General features: G+C 38.7%; 1 protein-coding gene across 3 annotated transcripts in view; it reads left to right on the forward strand.

Annotated features, from left to right (window-relative positions):
* Positions 1-19,679, forward strand: part of NLK (nemo like kinase) — a 129,658-nt gene that overhangs the window by 92,529 nt on the left and 17,450 nt on the right. For all 3 annotated transcript variants that reach the window (XR_012481462.1, XR_012481461.1, XM_074263677.1), the window contains exons 4-6: positions 7,771-7,877; positions 9,038-9,123; positions 16,716-16,925. Coding sequence is in view for 1 of the 3 variants with exons in the window: in XM_074263677.1 (XP_074119778.1) it covers positions 7,771-7,877; positions 9,038-9,123; positions 16,716-16,925 (403 nt within the window). In the remaining 2 variants the exon portion in view is untranslated. The remainder of the gene's footprint in view (positions 1-7,770; positions 7,878-9,037; positions 9,124-16,715; positions 16,926-19,679) is intronic.

The raw sequence follows: 19,679 nt of genomic DNA on the forward strand, positions 1-19,679 counted from the left end.
TAGCATAACCATTTCTGAAGCTAGCTGATGCTCCTCTCATCCCCACTAGCTCTGTGCACAAATAGGGCAGCTTGAGAAGCTATTGGAGAAACACGGGAGCTATCAGACCTTTTAGTTTTCATCTAATCCTGAAACAGTCCTAGTGGCTCGTTGAGCTTGTAACTTGGCATAAGCTGACATAAGAAATAAGACTAAAATTCAGGTAGCATGGTATGAATATAATCATTCTGTAAGTATAAGCTCCTACTGTGTGCCAAGTACTTTGCTAAGTGAAAAGAACAAAAGTGAGTGCTTGTTCTGGGGAGTCAAAAGGCCAGGTCTGACAGCTAATCATTTTGCCCTGTGAATTTGGCCCTTAATCTTTCTGAGCCTGTTTCTTCCTCTGTAAAATGAAGGGGTTGTACTAGAGGGCCTCTTTTATCTCATCCTCTGGCTCTGGCACCCACTTGCCCTCTGACATAGTGCACATAGTGCTAGAACCAACTTGTAGCATTCCTTGCCAAATAGGAGAATTGGCAGAACCTGGAAAGAGACCCTGACCCTAAAGCAGATGACATCCTCTCCCTTGATAGGAAATCTGATGATGGTACAGAAGGCTCACAGCACTTTGGGTAAATGCGAGGGCACAGGTATTGGGGAGCGCATTTCTGTGTTTTCTATGGGCTGACTTTTAGTGTGTGGGGTGTGGCTGTTAAATGTGGCTGCTGTTGTGCTCACTTCACTGCTTTCTACGATAATAGCCACGTGGGACTGTGATGAGTGACGCCTAGGCGACATATAGTTTCTGTGAGAATTTGAGGACGTCTCCCTCAGTGTGGCGGGCTTGTTCTTGCTTCATGATGGTGAAGAGCCGAGATTGTGAGCTTCAGGTATGAGTCCCCAAAGGCGGCACGGTTCTGTGCTTCTCAAAAGTTGATGTCATAGACTCAATTTTTGCATTAAGTCCCTTCTAGGAGTAACAGATTGTAATAGCATGAAAAAAAAAAAAATTCAGCTTTGGAACTTTTTATGAACTAGATGAGGCAGCCTATGATAGAACTGACAAATGGAGACAGGTGGAGGTCAGGAGGTCTAGCCTCTGATTCTGGCCATGCATTAATGTGGAAAGTTCGACAAGTCACTCAGCTTCTTTGTGGGATCCCATGTGGCCTTGAATAATTCTAAATGATTTAACTAAGGACTTAGAGAAGCATACTTTGCAGGAATCTGCTAGACTTTTAGTGAATACATAAAGTGTACTCTCTTCCCATATAGCTTCTAATCCTTTTGAACCCTCTTCTTACGTAAGAGCTCATATGTCAATACTTTGCACTTGTGTTATACTTTAGACTTAAAAAAAAAAAATTGTGTATCATCTCATTTGATCTTGACGCAACACTGGAAGGTAGATTGAGAAAAGTTATTCCCATATTATTGATAAGAAAACAGATCTGGAGAGAGGCTATGTATGACTAAAGATCAGGAGACCTAGATTCTGGCTTTCTTATTCATTCACGTGTGGCCTCCAGAGTATAAGAAAAACAAGAAAAATGACATACACAACAACCATGTCAATATACAGGAAAACAAGGAGACAAAACTGAACACTGAAGTTAGGACCAAGGACTTAGCTTTGGAGAAGAACTAAGAAATCCACTTTCCTTCCTTCTTTGTGGGGGGTGGGAGAAGAGGGGACTGTAGGTGTGCAGCATTGCGGGCATTGTCATATTTGACTGATGAGATGGCTGGTTTTACTGAATTGCTTTTCTTTTAAAAAAAAAATTCTTATGAAGGATGAGTCACAGGTAAAGGGAGAAATATATTCTGAAATGAAGTAATATCAACAACAAAAAAAAACCCATATTGTTTTAAAAGAAAAAAAATGGAATTCATTAATTTGGTCTGGATTTTCCTAATGATAGATAAGCAATGTCTAGTGAGAATAAATGTCTAAGTATTCAGTCTGAGGCACTAAGGAATAAATAGGAAAAGTAGGGAGGAGGGAAGAATGGAAAGAGATAAAAGGGAAGAAGAATCACAGAAAAGTTCCATTTAGAGCAGGAATTCTTTACCTGGGATCCTCAGACCCCCCAAAGGGTCTTAGAGGGATTTCAGGAGATCTGTGAGTTTGGATGGGGGGGGACAATCTTTATTTTAATATAAATTTTGTGCAATCCTATGTATTTTTTGCATTTTAAAAGCTCATTCTGAGGAGAGGCCTGCAGACTTCACTAAAGGGAAGATGGTGTAAATAGTGCTAAAGTATTCCTAGAGATTGCTTCAGATGCTGGTGGGTTGCCTAAGTCTTTGGTTCTGAGCTTTATTTAATACTCTCTTCCCTCTCAGATTCTATATTTCTCCTGTGTTGCTAATTTGATTAAAAGGAAAATTGGGAGTCCTAGATTTAGAGTGACTGACTCCCCCTTTTAGAATACTTTGGGGTCTTTGTGGAATAGAGGTGAGCCTGCCTGCTTCCAGTTTGGCTTAATGAAAGGGAAAAAAAAAAAAAAAAAAAAAAAAAAAGAATAGGTCCTTTTTCCATGATCATTTAAAAAAAAAAAAAAGTTCCTGAAAAATGAATCTGCTTTTTAGATGGGGGGGAAGCCTTATTGTTCCTCTAGGGCACCCCAGGAATCAGACTCCCTGTTTATTATTGTTCATTTGCCTCAATAGTTGTTTTGTATCAAATCAGCACATTTTGTAATCTATATTTTATGCAACTACTTAACTAATTACTGCAATCAGCAGCAGTTTATTTTATGGCTGAGGTGGTTAGAACTCTGAGCTGGCACACAATGCCCAGTGTGTTTTTAATGATCATATTTTTATTGACTGACTTGAATAGGGAGAAATGTTTAATCTGTTAATGCTCTTCTGAAAGCCCTAACTTTGGTCCCAGATTTTATCTTTGCCCAGTGCTAACTTGAAAGGCCTTGGCAGGAGCACCAGCTGTTGGAGAGGCTGTCCCATTTAGAGGCAGCAAGGCCTGAATTTGCTCTTGTTTGGGAGCCCTTCATTAAATTACCCAGAGACAGTCATCAGATAGCTGCTGTTCAAGTTAATGGCACCTCTGAGCCCCTGTCAAGAGTGCTTTAGTTAACATGCACCAGACCTGGAGTGATGCAGGTCCCTTTCCAGGCCCTCATTTAATTTAAGCTGCTTTAGTTGGCATGGCAACTAGTTGAGACATCTGGGAGACATTATGTTGGAGAGTGAGACTTTGGGAGGATTTGTAATAGAGCAAAGCAAAAATCTTCTGAGAGTAACATGTGTTACTTCTGGGCATATTCATTCTAGAAGTTTGTTATTTGTGACCTTGCTTAACAAAATCAAATGGTTGAGTTTGCTTGGTACTTCTTTGTTAAATGAAAAATATCAAGAGATCTTTTATTTTGTAAAGACTTCATAAGGCACACTTACTTTCAGTAAGTGACGGTTTGGATAGCTTCAAAAAGGAACCTAGTCTTGTCAAGAGATTGCAAGCAGAACGCTGAGGAAAATGAAAAATGCGGTGTCTGTGCCCGTGACAAAGAGTGAAGCTTAAATTGCATGGGTTGGCTTGCTGTAGGAGGCACAAAAGTAGACATGGAGAGCTGCATTCTTCTAAAGATATTTGGAGGAAATTAAACATAGTAAGCAATTTTTTTGAAATACCTTGAGGCTAGGAGTTAGAGAAATAAACTCACAGTCAGAAAGGCATAGGCTCATGAGCTGCCTTTGACACTGGCTGTATGACCACAGGTAACTTCTATCTTGAAGTTTCCTCCACCAGTGAAATTATAGACACCCCCAAAATAAAATTGACTATAGTTGCTGTTGCTAAATAACCTGTAGAAGATAACATAATATGTTAAATAAATGAGCTAAAGCCATTGTGTCAGTTCTAATTTTATAATTCCCAAATCTCTTGTTTTTGATTATTTTTAAAAAGCCATCTTTGGGGAAATAAGGACAGAGGGTACTCGAAAGTAAAAGTATTCCTGACTTAAGTTGGAGAGGAGACAGCTTTTAATACCACCACCATGATTATTTGTGGAGGAGAGGCTATGGGGCAGGTTGGGGCAGTTTTTCCAGGTCAGAGGCCAGAGAAGATTGGTGACATCATGGTTATTTGTGCTGAGCAGAGATGAGAATGGTATTGGTTTATATTTCATCTGGAATGGTGTGTATCTCTGTGGCTTCAGTATGGAGGAAGGGTCCTACCATGTGAGACCACTAGTAATTTTGTTATTTTGCTCTGGAGAAGCAAATTTGGGACTCTCACAGAAAGGTACCCAGATCTGTATAGATGGTGAGGAATCTTCCACGTTACTGCATTCAGACAGGGAATGTATTATGTTATGACTGTACTGTGTGCCCAGCACTCTCCTGGATCCTGAGGATACAAGCAAACAAGACAGTTTCTGCCCTTAAGTAGTTTATATTCTAATGGGGTTGGTTGTGGTCCTTTGAACTCAAAAAGAACCAAAATGACATCGTTCTGTTGGCATCCAAGTATGGTGTGTACATCTGTAGCTGACCTGGCCAATTGTGTCAGACATAAATAGTCCATTTGAACATTTGGGTCGAAGATGGCGTGACATTTGCACATCTCAGCATTTCTTTTGAACTGTTTGCTCCTAGAGCACAGCATCTTCTGACTCAGGCTAGCCATGGGATAAGATGCGAGTGGAAGGGTCCCAGAGGGTAATTGGCCTGGGCGGGGGGCAGCCGGACCCGGCAGCATGGCTTGAGAGAAGTGGCTAGAAAGTGACTCCTGGCAATTTGAAGCAGCCCCTGTGTGCCCTGGAGTCAGAGTTTGGGGGAAAGAAGAGGGATGGCCAGAGCACAGCCTGCACAACTCAGAAGTGGTGACCTGGCGGCGTTTCTATTTAGTCTGCAACTTGAATCAATCAGAGTTGCTCATCTGCCTTCAAGCAGCCAGAAAACATCCCTTCAGAACAATAGATCATTTCACCCACCCCCATACCAGTGTTTTTCCTTCCTTCCTCTATTTAAAATATGGTTACAGATAGGAGGGGGGAAACACACACAAACACATGACATTCTGTTTCATATTTAGTCTTCAAGTTTGGCTCTCTTATCAATTTGTTCCATTTTTAAGTCAAAACAAGTTTTTCCCAAGTGCCAGCACTGCCAGTTCGAACTGATCCCTGGAAAATCAAGATGTTTCCTCTCCATGCTTGCATCCGTCCCAGCTGTCACCACCAGCAGGGAGGGCTCTAGTGCTGCAGCCCGGCTGGCCGTTCGGCTGCTGCATATGCAAGGCTGCAGACGATCACCTGCTTTTCCACCCCCAGCCCTGGCAGAAGCTGAAAGCACACAGACGTGCCTGTGCTGACAGCCGAGATGGGCCATGCAGGGCAGCCTTTTTAAGGAAACTGACAGCGCCGGCTTTGGGGATGGCAAGGCTGGCTTTTCTCCTGGTTCTCTTCTCTTCCTTTTCTTGGAGTTTGTTTCCTGGTGTTGCTGGAACCAGCCTAGCAGAATTATGAGTTAATTCGGCTAACAGTACGTAAACTGTCAGTTCTCAGAATAAGATTTAATAGTAGGTTCTCCTGGGATTAAGGGCCCAAACATTAGTTTTCTTCCTGAATGGCACAGTGTTTACTTAAATGGTTTTTAAGATAACTGCTGAACACTTACCAGACAAGATTTTCCAGAGGACCCAGGCCATCAAAATCACCTTATTCTTTAGTTGCTCACTGTGGGGCTTTTCATTGGGGGCGCTTTGTACTACAAAGGGTTCTCCCTTTATGTAAGTGGACCCTTCCCTAGACCTTCATGTAAAGTGATTTTTATATGACTATGGGTATGTAGAAGGGACAGAGGGAGACTGAGAGGGGGCCATGTGCTTGTGGAAGGAAAGGCTAGAGACAGAGAAGCAAGAGCCTTCAAGGAACACTAGGGCAGGGGCCAGCAGCCATATGGGGACCTGGTTGGGACCAAGAGGAAGAACTCAGGGCAGCCACAGACACAAGTAGGAGAGAATAAGTAACGTGAGATACAGGAACACTGGACACATACCAATGAGGTTTGGGGACAAAGTCTCTTTTCTAGGCACTAGCCAAGTCCCCAACCTAATCCTAAACCTGCTTTCACTTGGAGGGTGGTTTGTTTTGGTGGGAGGCAGAATGCTGCACCAAGGGACAGGAATGGAGAAGGAGCACCACAGGCTAAATTTAACATAGGGTTTGGGGAAAATGCAGATTTCTTTCAGAATTCTTTGCACAAAGTGAATTTACAAGAACTGAGAACTGTCTGTACTTGGGAAGTTGGAATGGGAAAAAGTGAAGGAGCAAAAGAAAATCTCACCATGATTAGTAGCTTGACTGACAGCTCCTTCTCTTCCTGTCTCTTGTCCAGACTCAGGGAGTAAGAGAGGACAGCACCGCTGCAGTTGCTGTGTCTGAAAAGGGATGGTGGAAGAGCAAAAGGAAGATTCCCGAGAACTGTTTGGGGCTAGCCTGTTTCCCTGTGTGGCCCCCTCAGTGGCTTAGGACTAGGGAAATCTGGCAGACATTCATTGGAATGCCCAGCTGACTTCAGTAAGTCCCTGGGCCAGTAGGAATCTTTAGAGACCATCAGTTAAGCCCATAATCCTCACTTCAGAAAGTCCTCTGGTGAAATCATTCAGGTCAGATAATGATGATGGTCATGCCCCCTCATAGATCTTCATGATTGTTATGTGAAGTAGGTGGTTTTATTCATGCTTTACAGAAGTCTGAGACCCTGAGAAGTGAGGGTGCCCACAGTCCCCAAGCTGGTGAGTGTCTGAGGCAGAGTTCAGGCTCAGGTTCTGCTGCCTGGATGTCTGGGAATGATTTTGCCCCTTCCTTACAGATAAAGAAAAAGGGACTTCTCCATTGTCTCTTAATTATCCATTCTAAAGTTCTGTATGTGACTGACTGGCTGCCTGAGTGACTGAACAAGTCATTCTCTTCCCCTCCCTTTTTCTCCTAAGTCTCCTCATGTACTAAATAAGGGGAATGAACAAAATCCTCTCCAAAGCGCTTTGAGCTCCACATTTATGATCCAGTGAACTCTTACTAGTGAATTAACATCTTAAAGCCTATCTAACTCAGGGACACTAGATTGGGACAATAGCTTCTTGGCATCCCCCACAGTTCAGATGGGGAAAAAAAGGAAGCTCTTATGGAAACAGAAAAAGTACTCTCACACTAGAGCTCTCAACATTTGTGAAATCTGAAAAGGATGCCAAGAAGCTATTGTCCCAATCTTCCAGGATCTTACTTAGGGAAGTTACATAAACATACAAAGAACTGAAGAAAAAGTTAATTAAAATACTGGAGTTGGTTGGGAAAAAGAAGTATGGACACACATAAATAAGTACCATCCGTTCCATTTTATAAATCAGAGAAGACCCAGAGCAGAGAGGAACACTTTGCCTTTAGATCAGACTGCAAATTTTCTCTTCTTCAATATTTAGTTGGGCTAGAATGAGACTTCCAAATGTATTTCGTGTGAAATTCAGAGAATGCTCCTGGGTCTAGTCTTTTGCCCTTGGGATAGTCATTTGGGCCTTTTTCCATTTTATGTTGCAGAAAAGATGGGCATAATTTGCTTTGGCTACCAAAGGTAAATTCTGTAACTTAATTGTGTCAGTCTTCCATATCTTTAAAGGTGGAATTCTGACTCTTATATGTGCATCATGAAGTTTTCTTCCATTAAAGCTGCAGTGTTGAGAGTAGAAGTTTTTCTTAGCATGAGCAAGTGCTTCTGGAATTATGAGTGGCATTCTCTGAACTCTCCTTAACTTCATACCCAAAGATATGTTGTCACAGAATTGATGCAGAGTGATCTACATAAAATTATCGTCTCTCCTCAACCACTCAGCTCAGATCATGTCAAAGTTTTTCTTTATCAGATTTTACGAGGTAAGAGTTGATGTCTGAAGGAAAAGAAATAGCAATCTCTAGTGAAAGTTCTGTTTTTCATTCATCCTTTACCCTGGCCTTCCAAGGTTTTCCTGCTCCAGCAGGCAATTCATTTTTGACATACGCATGTTACCAAGTTTAATGTTTCCTTGAAGGCTCTGAGGTTGCTGAGAAGTTCTTGATTGAGCTTCTGTGAAGCTGAAGATGGAACAATACCACTTGTCACTTGGAGCAAGTTGATTTGGAAGAAGAAAATCGGGAAGAATTCCTTGTTATATAGGATGACCAGGAGAAGGACTATGAGTTTTTAAGTGTATCTGTGGCCTAGGAATTCACCATGAGAAGCAGAAGAATCTATTGAGATATACACTGGCCCCACAAAGCAGATGAGGAATTAATGGAACTAGATGTCTAAATGATTCTCCAGAAAGGTTTATTGGCAAGATATGACTATGCTGGCTTGACCAGGATGAACATGAAGAATTTCTTTAATTATTGAATTGGTGCCTGGATATTAATCCTTTCTTTTAATTGAGTTTTGCTGATGTAAGACAAGATGTGTGACTCAGCTGAAAGGCAACAGAAACCTTTTTTTCCTTGTAGGAGATTTTTTTTTTCTCTTCTTTGAGCAAATAGAGTTAATATTTTCTTTAGGAAAATTTAAAAGCTTCCCCTCCAAGACTGGGAACCCTATAACCATTATTATTCATAAATTCTAGAGAAGAAGAAAAGCTATACTTCGATTTCTTCTGGTTAAAGTAGATTTCAGGGAACTGTCTGTTTCCAGGGGGAGCCATGTGGGCAATCAAGAGTGGTCAGGCCAGCTCTAGGGTCAGAATCTATACTGTTGTTTGGATTTAGCTTCCAATCATTTAATGAATTATAAGTAATTTCTAAAGAGTGAAAGCCCATAATGATTTTTTTGAGTGACTTTGTATTTAAATGTAATCAAAACTAGTGTTTTCAGTGTGGGTGTAGGTATAAAGATGGGTGAGTGGCCATGGGCCTGGGTCAGCCCTTTTCATCTTACTCATTATTACTTGCAAGGGAACAGCCTAGAATCTCACCTGATAATTTGTTGTATACCTAGAAAAAGTTTTCAGAGTCTCTCATTTTTTGGAAATAAGATTAAGTGTCTGTTAATTCGTTTATTGTTTCAGGTTTGAAATATCTTCATTCTGCCGGCATTTTACATCGTGACATTAAGCCAGGGAATCTCCTTGTGAACAGCAACTGTGTGCTTAAGGTAGGCTCTTGAATTTATTTAACATACAGGAGTGTCCAGGTTTTTAAAAGCAATGGGTTTTCAAGAGGAAATTGTTATGGTGTTTGTCATTCTTTTTTTTTTTAATGAATTCTAGTTTTCCTTTCTCATCTCATAGGAAAATACTTGCCTTAATAAGCATCTTATGCATCTATTAGGGATAAGCATGTGTTATTTTGACACTTGGAACATTTTCCCATTTTTCTCCCCTTATTTGTGTGTTGATAATATTGAAATGAAAATGAGGCAGATAAAGAAAAAGCAAGTCCCTTTAAGTAAAGTGACCTCCTATCCCATCTCCAAAAAAAGTATGTTATCGGGATTAATCATTTGAAGACATAATTCATTCTTTGAGTCTATGTCTGGTTAATCATGGCAGAAGTAGACATGGGAAGGAATATCAGAAGCTATCAGCGCCATCTCTCTCATTTGATAGATGAAGAAACTGAAGCCCAGGGACGTTAGATAGCTTGTCCAACAAGGTCAGATGGATGGCAGGTGTCCCAACTGAGATTTAAGAGCAGGTCCTCTGCTATCATCCATTCCAGGGCAGCCTCAGTCACCTGTCAAATTCATCTCCACAATATCCATTAGCCAATGCTAATTTAACCATGCTGAGAGCAGAGGCCTGTGTAATGTTTTTCTACAGAAAATCCTGAAATCTCATTGAAATAGTTAACTTTAACTTCTTTCCCCATTGTCCTTCAATTATAAATATTGAAATTGGCATCTATGTCATTCTTTCCTTTCCCCGAACCACCTCCTGATGGAAGTATGAATTAGCAGCAAAGTTTCCAAAAATCAGGAGGTGAAACTGCAGCCTGATTGACCTACAGCCTGGACTATTAGACCCTGTGTAAGGGACAAGCTCTCATCTTGCCTCCTCAGTCTGTAGAATTAGGAAATAAGCACCTGCTTGGATCCACAACACATTATATATTAGACAAATTCATAGTAAAAACCAAATTAAATTTTCACATATTTCACAAGTAGCTTTTATATCATGTTGCTTAATTCTACATTGTAAATACTTTTGGTATTTCAGCTGATGTATTTAAAGAAGAAAAGAATTGTTTTTTTGTTGGTTTGTTTGTTTTTTAAATGTTGCCTACTTTAAGAGTAATCATTACTGTCGTTACTACTTAGCTTGTTGTCAGTTAAATCAAGCATTCATGTCAAGTGTGTGAATGGATTTCATTTTGTGATTTTAAATGTTTTCTCCTAACAACAGGCCAGCTCGCTTTCAATGCTTGTTGGTTAGCTACTTGCAAATTAAAATTCTTGGCAATCTGACCCTGTCTTCCTCATTTGTGGTCATGAATTGAGAAGCAGAGTCCTCAATGGTAGTCATAGGACCTAGTACAACCAGGTCTGGTGTAGAAATGGAGAGAGTTGTGATCTTTCCGTAAGTTGTGTGACCTTGGGGAAAATCTCCTGTTTCTTTTAATGGCAGTTATATCACGTGGTCCCTAACATCCCTGTCATAAAATAAGGAATCATCCAAACCTCCCATTTCACAGGAGAGAGAACTGAGATCTTGGAGGATAACCCCAACCTCCCAGGTCCCTTGACTCCAAAGTCTTTCGATGGAATTCTGTTCATTTTTTCTTGTTAACATGTTAACTGGAAAAAGTGCTTATTTTTCATATTTCCTAAAAAATAAAACCCAGGCTGTTAGGTGATGGAATATTTTGATCCTGACTAAATGTACTTTTTTCTAATACTATCAAGTTAAAAAGCCAACACAGAGATCATTTGGTTCATTTGTCTGCTTCCTGATGGCTGTCTGCCTAACCATAGTTGAATCTCTGACTTCTTTTTAATGACTCTGGGGGCAGGAGATCCTGCAGTCAAGCCCTTGGGTTCCACAGCTCTTATGAGGACTGATTTTGCTCTAGCCCACCTACTAGGATAGTGGAACCAAACTGTCTCTTCTTCTGGCTGTTGGTTGAAAGACTTAACAAAGGATTTTTGTACAGAATTTGCCTTGCTTAATGCCTTCAAATGCACAAAGTTGATTTTCTTAGATGTTTAGTTCTAATACGCTGTAGCACCATGGATAGAGGGGGGAAATGACTGCTGAACAAAGAACACATGGTTAGCCCACACTGAACTTGTGCTCTGCTTCCACTGACTTACCAGAGAGGGCCACGTTTACCAGGCTAGAAAACCAACCGAATGTGCAAATGTATCCATAATAATTATTCCAATGCTTTTTTAATTGCATCCTTTCCTATACTGAGTATATTTAATTTCCTGTTATGCCCAGCTCAGGCAAGGTGCTAAAATTGGATCCAGACAAGGATGGCAGATCAAATAAGTGATTCGCTTTTGGGCCAAAGGCCTTTTTTTTTTTTTTTTTTTTTTAAATTATAGATTCATACAAAATGGAAGGGAGATTAGGTTTTGGTACCTTTTTTCAAGTTCATGCTAAAAATGTTCTATCAATGTCAGGTTAAGGTTTGTAATTCCTAATTAATCAGTCAATCAACACGTACATTAATCACCTACTATTTTTCACACTGTGATAGGAATTAGGAATACAAAAATAACTATAAGGAGAAACAATGTATAGATGCATCTACAAAAGAAATACATGCTAATGATTAGGAAAGAAAGTTACTAGCAGTTGGGAGGACCAGGAAAGCTTTTGTGGAAAGAAAAAAGAGATATTGTGAATTAATGGTGAGAAAAAACATCCAGCACACAAACCGTGGATATGGGAAAAGGCTTGCTTTGTATAAGGAACAGAGTTCAGGGTCAGAACAGCTAGACCCTAAAGTTCATAAAGGGATGAGAATGTAGAAGGAGCTAGAAAGGGAAATTTGGGCCAGTCTGTGAAACTGAGTTGGGGCACAATAGTGAGAGGCATAGCTGAGGAGAAGCGTTTGAGCCATTTGATGAGAATCAGGGAATTGATCTGGTGAGATGCAGCAGGAGAGCATCTTATTTCCTTGGTTCAGGAGAGAAATAATAAAGGTTTGGACCAAGGTATTGGTTGTGAGAATGGAGAGAAGTAGTCTATATCCGTCTTTGTCCACAGAGGTAGGAGCAAGACTTTATAACCAATTGCATAAGTGGGGTGAGGAAGAGGAGGCTAGGGTGACCCTAAAAAAAAAAAAAAAAAAAAACAACAGTAGTGCTTGGGTCCGAAATAAGATAGCCCAGAGAGGGATGAGTTGGAGGGGGATGCTAGTGCTGTCTTTTGTACACATTAAGTTTGAGAGATGTTTGGGACCACCATTCAGAGAAAAGATTGCTATATCATGTACATAGAGATGATCATTAAACCATGAAAGCTGATGAAATCAAGGAGTGTGTAAGGTGAGGAGTCAAGAGAACACGGGACAAAGCCTCAGTTAGAGTGTATAAAATGGAGGATGAACTCCAAAGGCTGATGAGGGAGGAGTAGTTAGAAAGGAGAATGAGGAAAGAGCAGTGACAACCCAGGAACAGGGAGCAGTCCTCTGGAGAAGATGGTAGGCTCTTAGATCTCTTGTGGCACCAAGGGTCGGGTCATTATCACAGACTGGAGGAAACAGAGAGAATGGGGCATGTGATGAAGAGAAGGGGAAAGGTAGTGGGGCTTAAGAAGGATGGACTCGGGACAGCCAGGTGGTACAGTGGATAGAACAGCAGCCTTGAAGTCAGGAAGACCTGAGTTCAAATCTGGCCTCAGACACTTAACACTTCCTGGCTATATGACCCTGGGCAAGTCACTTAATCCCTATTGCCTTAGCAAAAAAAAAAAAAAAAAGAAGAAGAAGAAGAATGGACTCAAATTTCACAGGAAGAGGTTTAGAGATTTTATAATCTCTTTTTTTTCCCCCTTACATTACTTGTTAGTAATACAGCCTTTCCCTCTCCTCTCCCCCAGCATACACGGCTCCCATGGTGTGACTGGGAATGAGACTGAACAAAAATTAATGGGAGGAATGTTTAAGATGACTTTAAAAGAAATCTAAGAACTGTTCAATAAAAATGGAGACCAAGCTCCCTGAGGCTACAACTTCTATAAGACAATACTAGTTTGAACTTTCTTTGTCTTATCTATAAAAATTCTAAAAACCTTTCAATGGAAGTTATTTGGCCTATATCCAAAATAGGTTAAAAATCAATTCTAAGATGTCTGTATATGTTGTGTGTGTATGTATGCTTAATTATAGTCTGGGAACGGGGTTCAGGGGCAGGGAGGAGAGAATAAAAAGTCCTCAGCAAAAAAAAAAAAAGAAAGAAAAAAGAAAAAAAAAGAAAACCTACAAAGAAGCAACGACAGCTCTGAACACAATGTGTACTGTTTATTACAAAAGCTTTCTTCAAATGGAAATTTATTGCTTTATATTTTGAAATCTCTCTTTTGTCCTGCTGTACATGTGGCGATTGTTTTTCTTTTTAAGTTTAAAATAAATGAATATTTTTTTAAAAGAGAGAAAGAAAATCACTTATTTCTATATTCAACACTTACTAAGCACTCATGCTGCATCAGGCCTGAGCTAAGCATGGAGAGAGCCACAGTCTCTGTTGCTGTTGTCATTAAGAAAAAAAAAAAAAAAAAAAAAAGCTTAAAAAAAGCTAAAGAATGCATTGACATATCATTTTATCTTTTTTTTTTTTGCAATAGCTTTTTATTTTAAGAATACATGCAAATAGTTTTCAACATTCACCCTTGTAAAACTTTGTGTTCTATATTTTTTCTTCCTCCCTTCCTCACACCCCTTCCCTAGACAGCAAGTAATCCAATATGTTAAACATGTACAATTCTCATATATATATATATATATATATATATATATATATATATATATATATATATATATATATTTCTACAGTTAGCGTACTGCACAAGAAAAATGAGATCAAAAAGAAAAAAAATGACAAGGAAAACAAAATGTAAGCAAACAACAACAACAAAAAAAGATGAAAACATTATACTTTGATCCACATTCAGTCCCCAAAGTTCTCTTTCTGGATGCCAGTGTCTTTCTCCATTACAAGTCTATTGGAACTGGCCTGAATCATCTCATTGTTGAAAAGAGACAAGTCTGTCAAGTTGATCATTGCATAACCTTATTGCTGTGGACAATGTTCTCTTGGTTCTACTCACCTCACTTAATATCAGTTCATGTCAGTCTCTCCAGGCCTTTCTAGATCATCCTGCTGATTGTTTCTTATAGAACAATAACATTCCCTAACATTCATGTACCATAACTTATTCAGGCATTATCCTACTGACGGGCATCTACTCATTTTCCAGTTTCTTGCCACTACAAAAAGGGCTGCTACAAATGGTTTTGCACATGTAGGATCTTTTCCTTTGTTTATGATTTCTTTGGGATACAGGCCCAGTAGAAACACTGGGTCAATATAGAGGGCCGCAGATAGTGGGGAACTCTGGGTAAGGTAGAAGACTTTTTAACCCAGAGGAAACCTGCTGACAATATCTGATTTGTCTCCCCATTTCCCTTGGTGTTCACACCCTTCCTGAAAAGTCAGGAGGGTGTGACCGTGTGTGTGTGTGTGTGTGTGTGTGTGTGTATGTGTGTTCTACTAGAAGAAGTGATACTTACTGTAAAAGGGTATTTACATATCAATAGCAGGGTGCTTCTAGTTAGTACTTGCTCAGTGTGATGTGATGATATAATGATTCTCTAGTTGGCACAGGTTGAGTGTGCTGTAATGATGTAATCATACTAATGTATTTGAGGGCTGAGAAGATTTGAAATAAGGACTCCATCTTTGACCATCTTTGTGAGTCTCCTATCTTCTTCATTCCTCCACTAAGACCAAGGTTGGTCCCAAGATCCTCTAGAGAGATAGTCCAAATGGTATATTTTGGCATCCCAATTTGGGGGCTCTAGAAAGCACACTACATTTTGGCACCCGAACAGGGACCTCCAAAAGGACACTACAGGCCAAAGGGTATTCACAGTTTGATAACTCTTTGGACATAGATCCAAATTACTTTCCAGAATGTTTGGATAAGTTCACAACTTCACCAACAATGTATTAGTGTCCCAGTTTTCCCATATCTCCATCAACATTTATTGGTGACCCTAAGGAATGGTAATGCTTGGGTCAGAAATAAGTTAGAGAGGGATGAGTTGGAGGGGGTGTTAGTGCTATTTTTTAGACACATTAAGTTTGAGAGGTGTGAGGTGTCTTAATTTGCATTTCTCTGATCAGTAGAGATTTAGAACATTTTTTCATGACTAAAAATGGCTTAAATTTCTTCATCTAAAAATTGTTCATATCCTTAGACCATTTATCAATTGGAGAATGGCTTGTGTGCTTATAATTTGAGTCACTTCTCTATATATTTTAGGAATGAGGCCTTTATCAGAGCCCTTGAATGTAAAAACTTCTTCCAAGTTTTCTGCTTTCCTTCTAATCTTGTCTGCATTGGTTTTGTTTGTACAAAAACTTTTAAACTTAATATAATTAAAATTATCCATTTTGTATTTCATAATGTTCTCTAGTACTTCTTTGGCCATAAATTCCTTCCTTTTCCACAGATCTGAGAGATAGACTATCCTTTGTTCTAATTTGCTTATAATAACACTCTCTATGTCTACATTATGAACCCATTTTGATCTTATCTTGGGTATAGGGTATTAGGTGTGGGCCAGTGACTAGTTTCTGCCATGCTATTTTCCAATTTTCCCAGCATTTTTTGTCCTTGGTTTATCAAACACTATATTACTATAATTACTGATTATTGTGTCTTATGAATCTAACCTATTCCATTAATCAACTAGTCTATTTCTTAGCTAGTACTAAGTGGTTTTCCTATGCTGCTTTATAATAGAGTTTTCAATCTGGTAAGCCATCTTCCTTTGTATTTTTTCATTAATTCCCTTGAAATTCTTGACCTTTTATTTTTCCAGATGAACTTTATTATTTTTTTTCTAGCTCTATAAGGTAATTTCTTGGCACTTGGATTGGTATGGCACTAAGTAGATTAATTTAGGTAGAACTGTCATTTTTATTGTTAGCTTGACCATGAGCACTTGATATTCTTCCAATTGTTTAGATCCGACTTTATTTGTATGGAAAGTGTTTTGTAATTGTGTTCATATAGTTCCTGACTTTGTCTTGGGAAGTAGACTCCCGAGTATTTTATTTTATCTACACTTATTTTAAATGGAATTTATTTTGTATCTCTTGCTGCTGGTCTTGATAGTAACATATAGAAATGCTGATGATTTGTGTGGATTTATTTTGTATCCTACAATTTTGCTAAAGTTAAATGTTTCTGTAATATTTTAGTTGATTCTCTAGGATTCCCTAAGTATACCATCATATCTTCTGCAAACAGTGAAACAGCATTTTAAACAGAAGGAAAGACAGTTTAGATGACTAAACAATTGTTCTTCCTCCAGATAAGATATGTTTGTGTAGTAATAATCATATGCATTTCATATTAAGCACTCTTACCAAGTACTAAGCTCCCTCAAAGCACATTTAACCATTTATACATGTAACTAACATGTGCCAACGTTTTATTTTAAGCATGTATTTGAAAGTGCTGATAATTTCAAAATCACATTTGAAAAACAAACCATTTTTCTACTTAGATTTGCGATTTTGGATTGGCCAGAGTGGAGGAATTGGATGAATCCCGTCACATGACTCAGGAAGTTGTCACTCAGTATTATCGGGCCCCCGAGATCCTGATGGGCAGCCGCCATTACAGCAATGCCATCGACATCTGGTCTGTGGGCTGCATCTTTGCAGAACTACTGGGACGAAGAATATTGTTTCAGGCACAGAGTCCCATTCAACAGGTATAATTGTATCCTAGCCCTTTGATACCATGTTACGTTATTAATTTTAATCAAATATAATTTCAGATATCATTTAGAAAGTTAGGATTCCGTTATCTGCAAAATTAGAGAGACTCTTACTGCTGCTTGGGTCAGGGTTCTGGCTATATTATGCTCATTAGATTTTGCTGTAGGGGGCAGCTAGGTGGTCTCAGACACTTTTAACACTTCCTAGCTGTGTGACCCTGGGCAAGTCACTTAATCCCAGCCTCGGAGAAAAAAAAAAAAAAAGATTCTGCTGTAACATTTTGCTCAAAGTGACAAGAAATAAGTGCATCTTCTCTCTTCTCCCCCCGCCCTTGTGTCTTTGAACCATAAGTAGGATATTTTTGTAGGATTGGTAATGCTGCTGATTGACATATACTCTTTTAAAATGTGGTCAGCAGAGTTATGAAAATTCCATTTTTCTATAAACTTCAATGTTCAATGTTTCTTATCTTGAGCATTTTGAAAAGGCTCCTAACATTTAGCTGGTGAGAGAAGATATTTAAACACTTTGGGTTCATAGTTCAGCCAGAATTCTTTAAAATATAGATTCAAGGAAGCATTTATGATTTTAAAAAAAACCAAACTGGATATATCTGAATGAAATAGGATACCATACTTCACTGGTAGCATTTTCATATCTCTGATTTATAGATAGGCCTGTATCTGTGTACATCTCTATAAACAACGTGTGTTCCCACTTATTTAATAGAAACATCTTTTGGGTTCAGAACTATCAGTTACCATATTAGGAAATGTATTTGTCCTGTTCATGTTTAACATGTTTCTCAACTATATATTTACAATCTATAAATATATGTGTGTGGATGGATGGATGAATAGATAGACAAACAGATGGAAAGATGGACGGATAGATAGCTAAAATTCATTAGGCATTGAAAACTAGCTGGAAGTTGTCCAGAGTTGGGTATTTCTGTCCTAAAAGTGACATGGCATTTTGGGTCCCTAAATCTAAGTTAAAAAATGGTTTGTTTTTCAAATGTGACTTTGAAATTATCACAGCTTTCAAATACATGTTTAAAATAATGCTATGAACAGAAGGTTTTGCAAGGGTCATTGTTGAAACATTACCCATGCATATCTTTCATAAATAAAAAGCTATAATAAAAAAACAAAGAAAAATAAAAGAAATAGCAAGTTATACATAATGGATTTCAATGTTTCATGTATAATCCTCTTTTTAACAATATACTGTATTATAGAAATGATTGCTTTATTCCACAAATTAAAAATAAATGAATAATAAAGTTGAATGATAACAGCAAAAAAAAATTAAATAATCCCATGTTATTGTTTTTAATGTGGTAAGGGTGTGATGTGTACAAAGCTCTTAGTTCAAGAGGAAGGCTGTTTTACTGTACCAGTTAATAAAATAAACATATAATTGAAGCCAAATTTTTGAGATATTTTAGTACCTTGGATATTTTGCACATACGTGTAGTTTTAACAGAATCCATTATGTTCCAAATTTAGAGAACAGAAATTAGCAGGTGTTTTTTTTTAATATATGTGTTTTTAATATTTTTACACAAGAAGCTTACAGTATGAAACTAATATTAGTTTCCTAAATATGGGAATCCTTAAAGTCAAAAATAGGGGGTGAAGTCACAGAAATTTTTCAATGAACAAGGATCTGAAGTTACCACTAAAAATAAGTAAAGTGTGGTTTAGGCTGGTATTTTAGCTTAATTCTTTAGAGAAAGAAATCTTGTTTTTGCTGCTCTGAAATGGTTACACAGGGAATACCCCGTATGTGTTGCCAGGAAAAGTGGGGGAAGGAGTGTTATAAAATAGTGAATAGAATCCAATTTCCAATTGGACATAATGACTTCCTGCAGCATTTCCTACTGCTTAAAAAATTCATATATATATATACATATATATATATATATATATATATATATATATATATATATATATATAGGCAGCTAGGTGGTACAGTGGACAGAGTACCAGTCCTGAAGTCAGGAGGACCTGAGTCCAAATCTGGTCTCAGACACTTAATACCTCCTGTGTGACCCTGGGCAAGTCACTTAACCCCAATTGCCTCCAAAAAAAAAAAAAGAAAAGAAAAGAAAGAGCGAGACACCATAAACCTTAGAAGAACTTTATTAACTTTATTATCTAAAGATCCAATTCGTAACTTCATAATCCCAAAATGAAGTACTACAGTTCTGTTGTGGGGCTCTAGACAGACCCCAAACTTGTGCTTTCACTTGGTGATTCCAGAAAAGGGAATAGTCCAAAATAGCATTTCATGGGTAAGAATTTCCAAGGCTAGAGCATAATTGCTGCAATGAGGTTAAAAGAGAACATGTATAGGGATTGAGACAGATGTTAAGGTAGATGTATTTAGGGATGGACCACAAAACTGTCTCCCCGAATTTGCCAGCATAGGAGACAGTTATCCTGAAAACAATGACCCAGACATGGAGAGTCTAGCTATGACCTCAAATGTAAAGACTTTGTGTAAAATATAAGATCTGGCTGCTTCTCAGAGCATCTTCCCTGGCAAGTCTGAATCTGCTCCACATTTCCAAATCTAGCCCTTCCCTCACTCCTCGAAGAAGGCGACTTGTAGCTGGATTTGACACTGGTGGCAGCAGTACTTGGGCACTTCAGCATAGGAGCAGTTAGCTCTGCTCTCTTTAGCAGGTCCATTTACATCCTGATGTGAATGCTGTACAGATAGGGTGGGAGAATGCAACT

This window comes from Sminthopsis crassicaudata, chromosome 4 (genome assembly GCF_048593235.1).
Source record: "Sminthopsis crassicaudata isolate SCR6 chromosome 4, ASM4859323v1, whole genome shotgun sequence".
NCBI classification, from domain to species: Eukaryota; Metazoa; Chordata; class Mammalia; order Dasyuromorphia; family Dasyuridae; genus Sminthopsis; species Sminthopsis crassicaudata.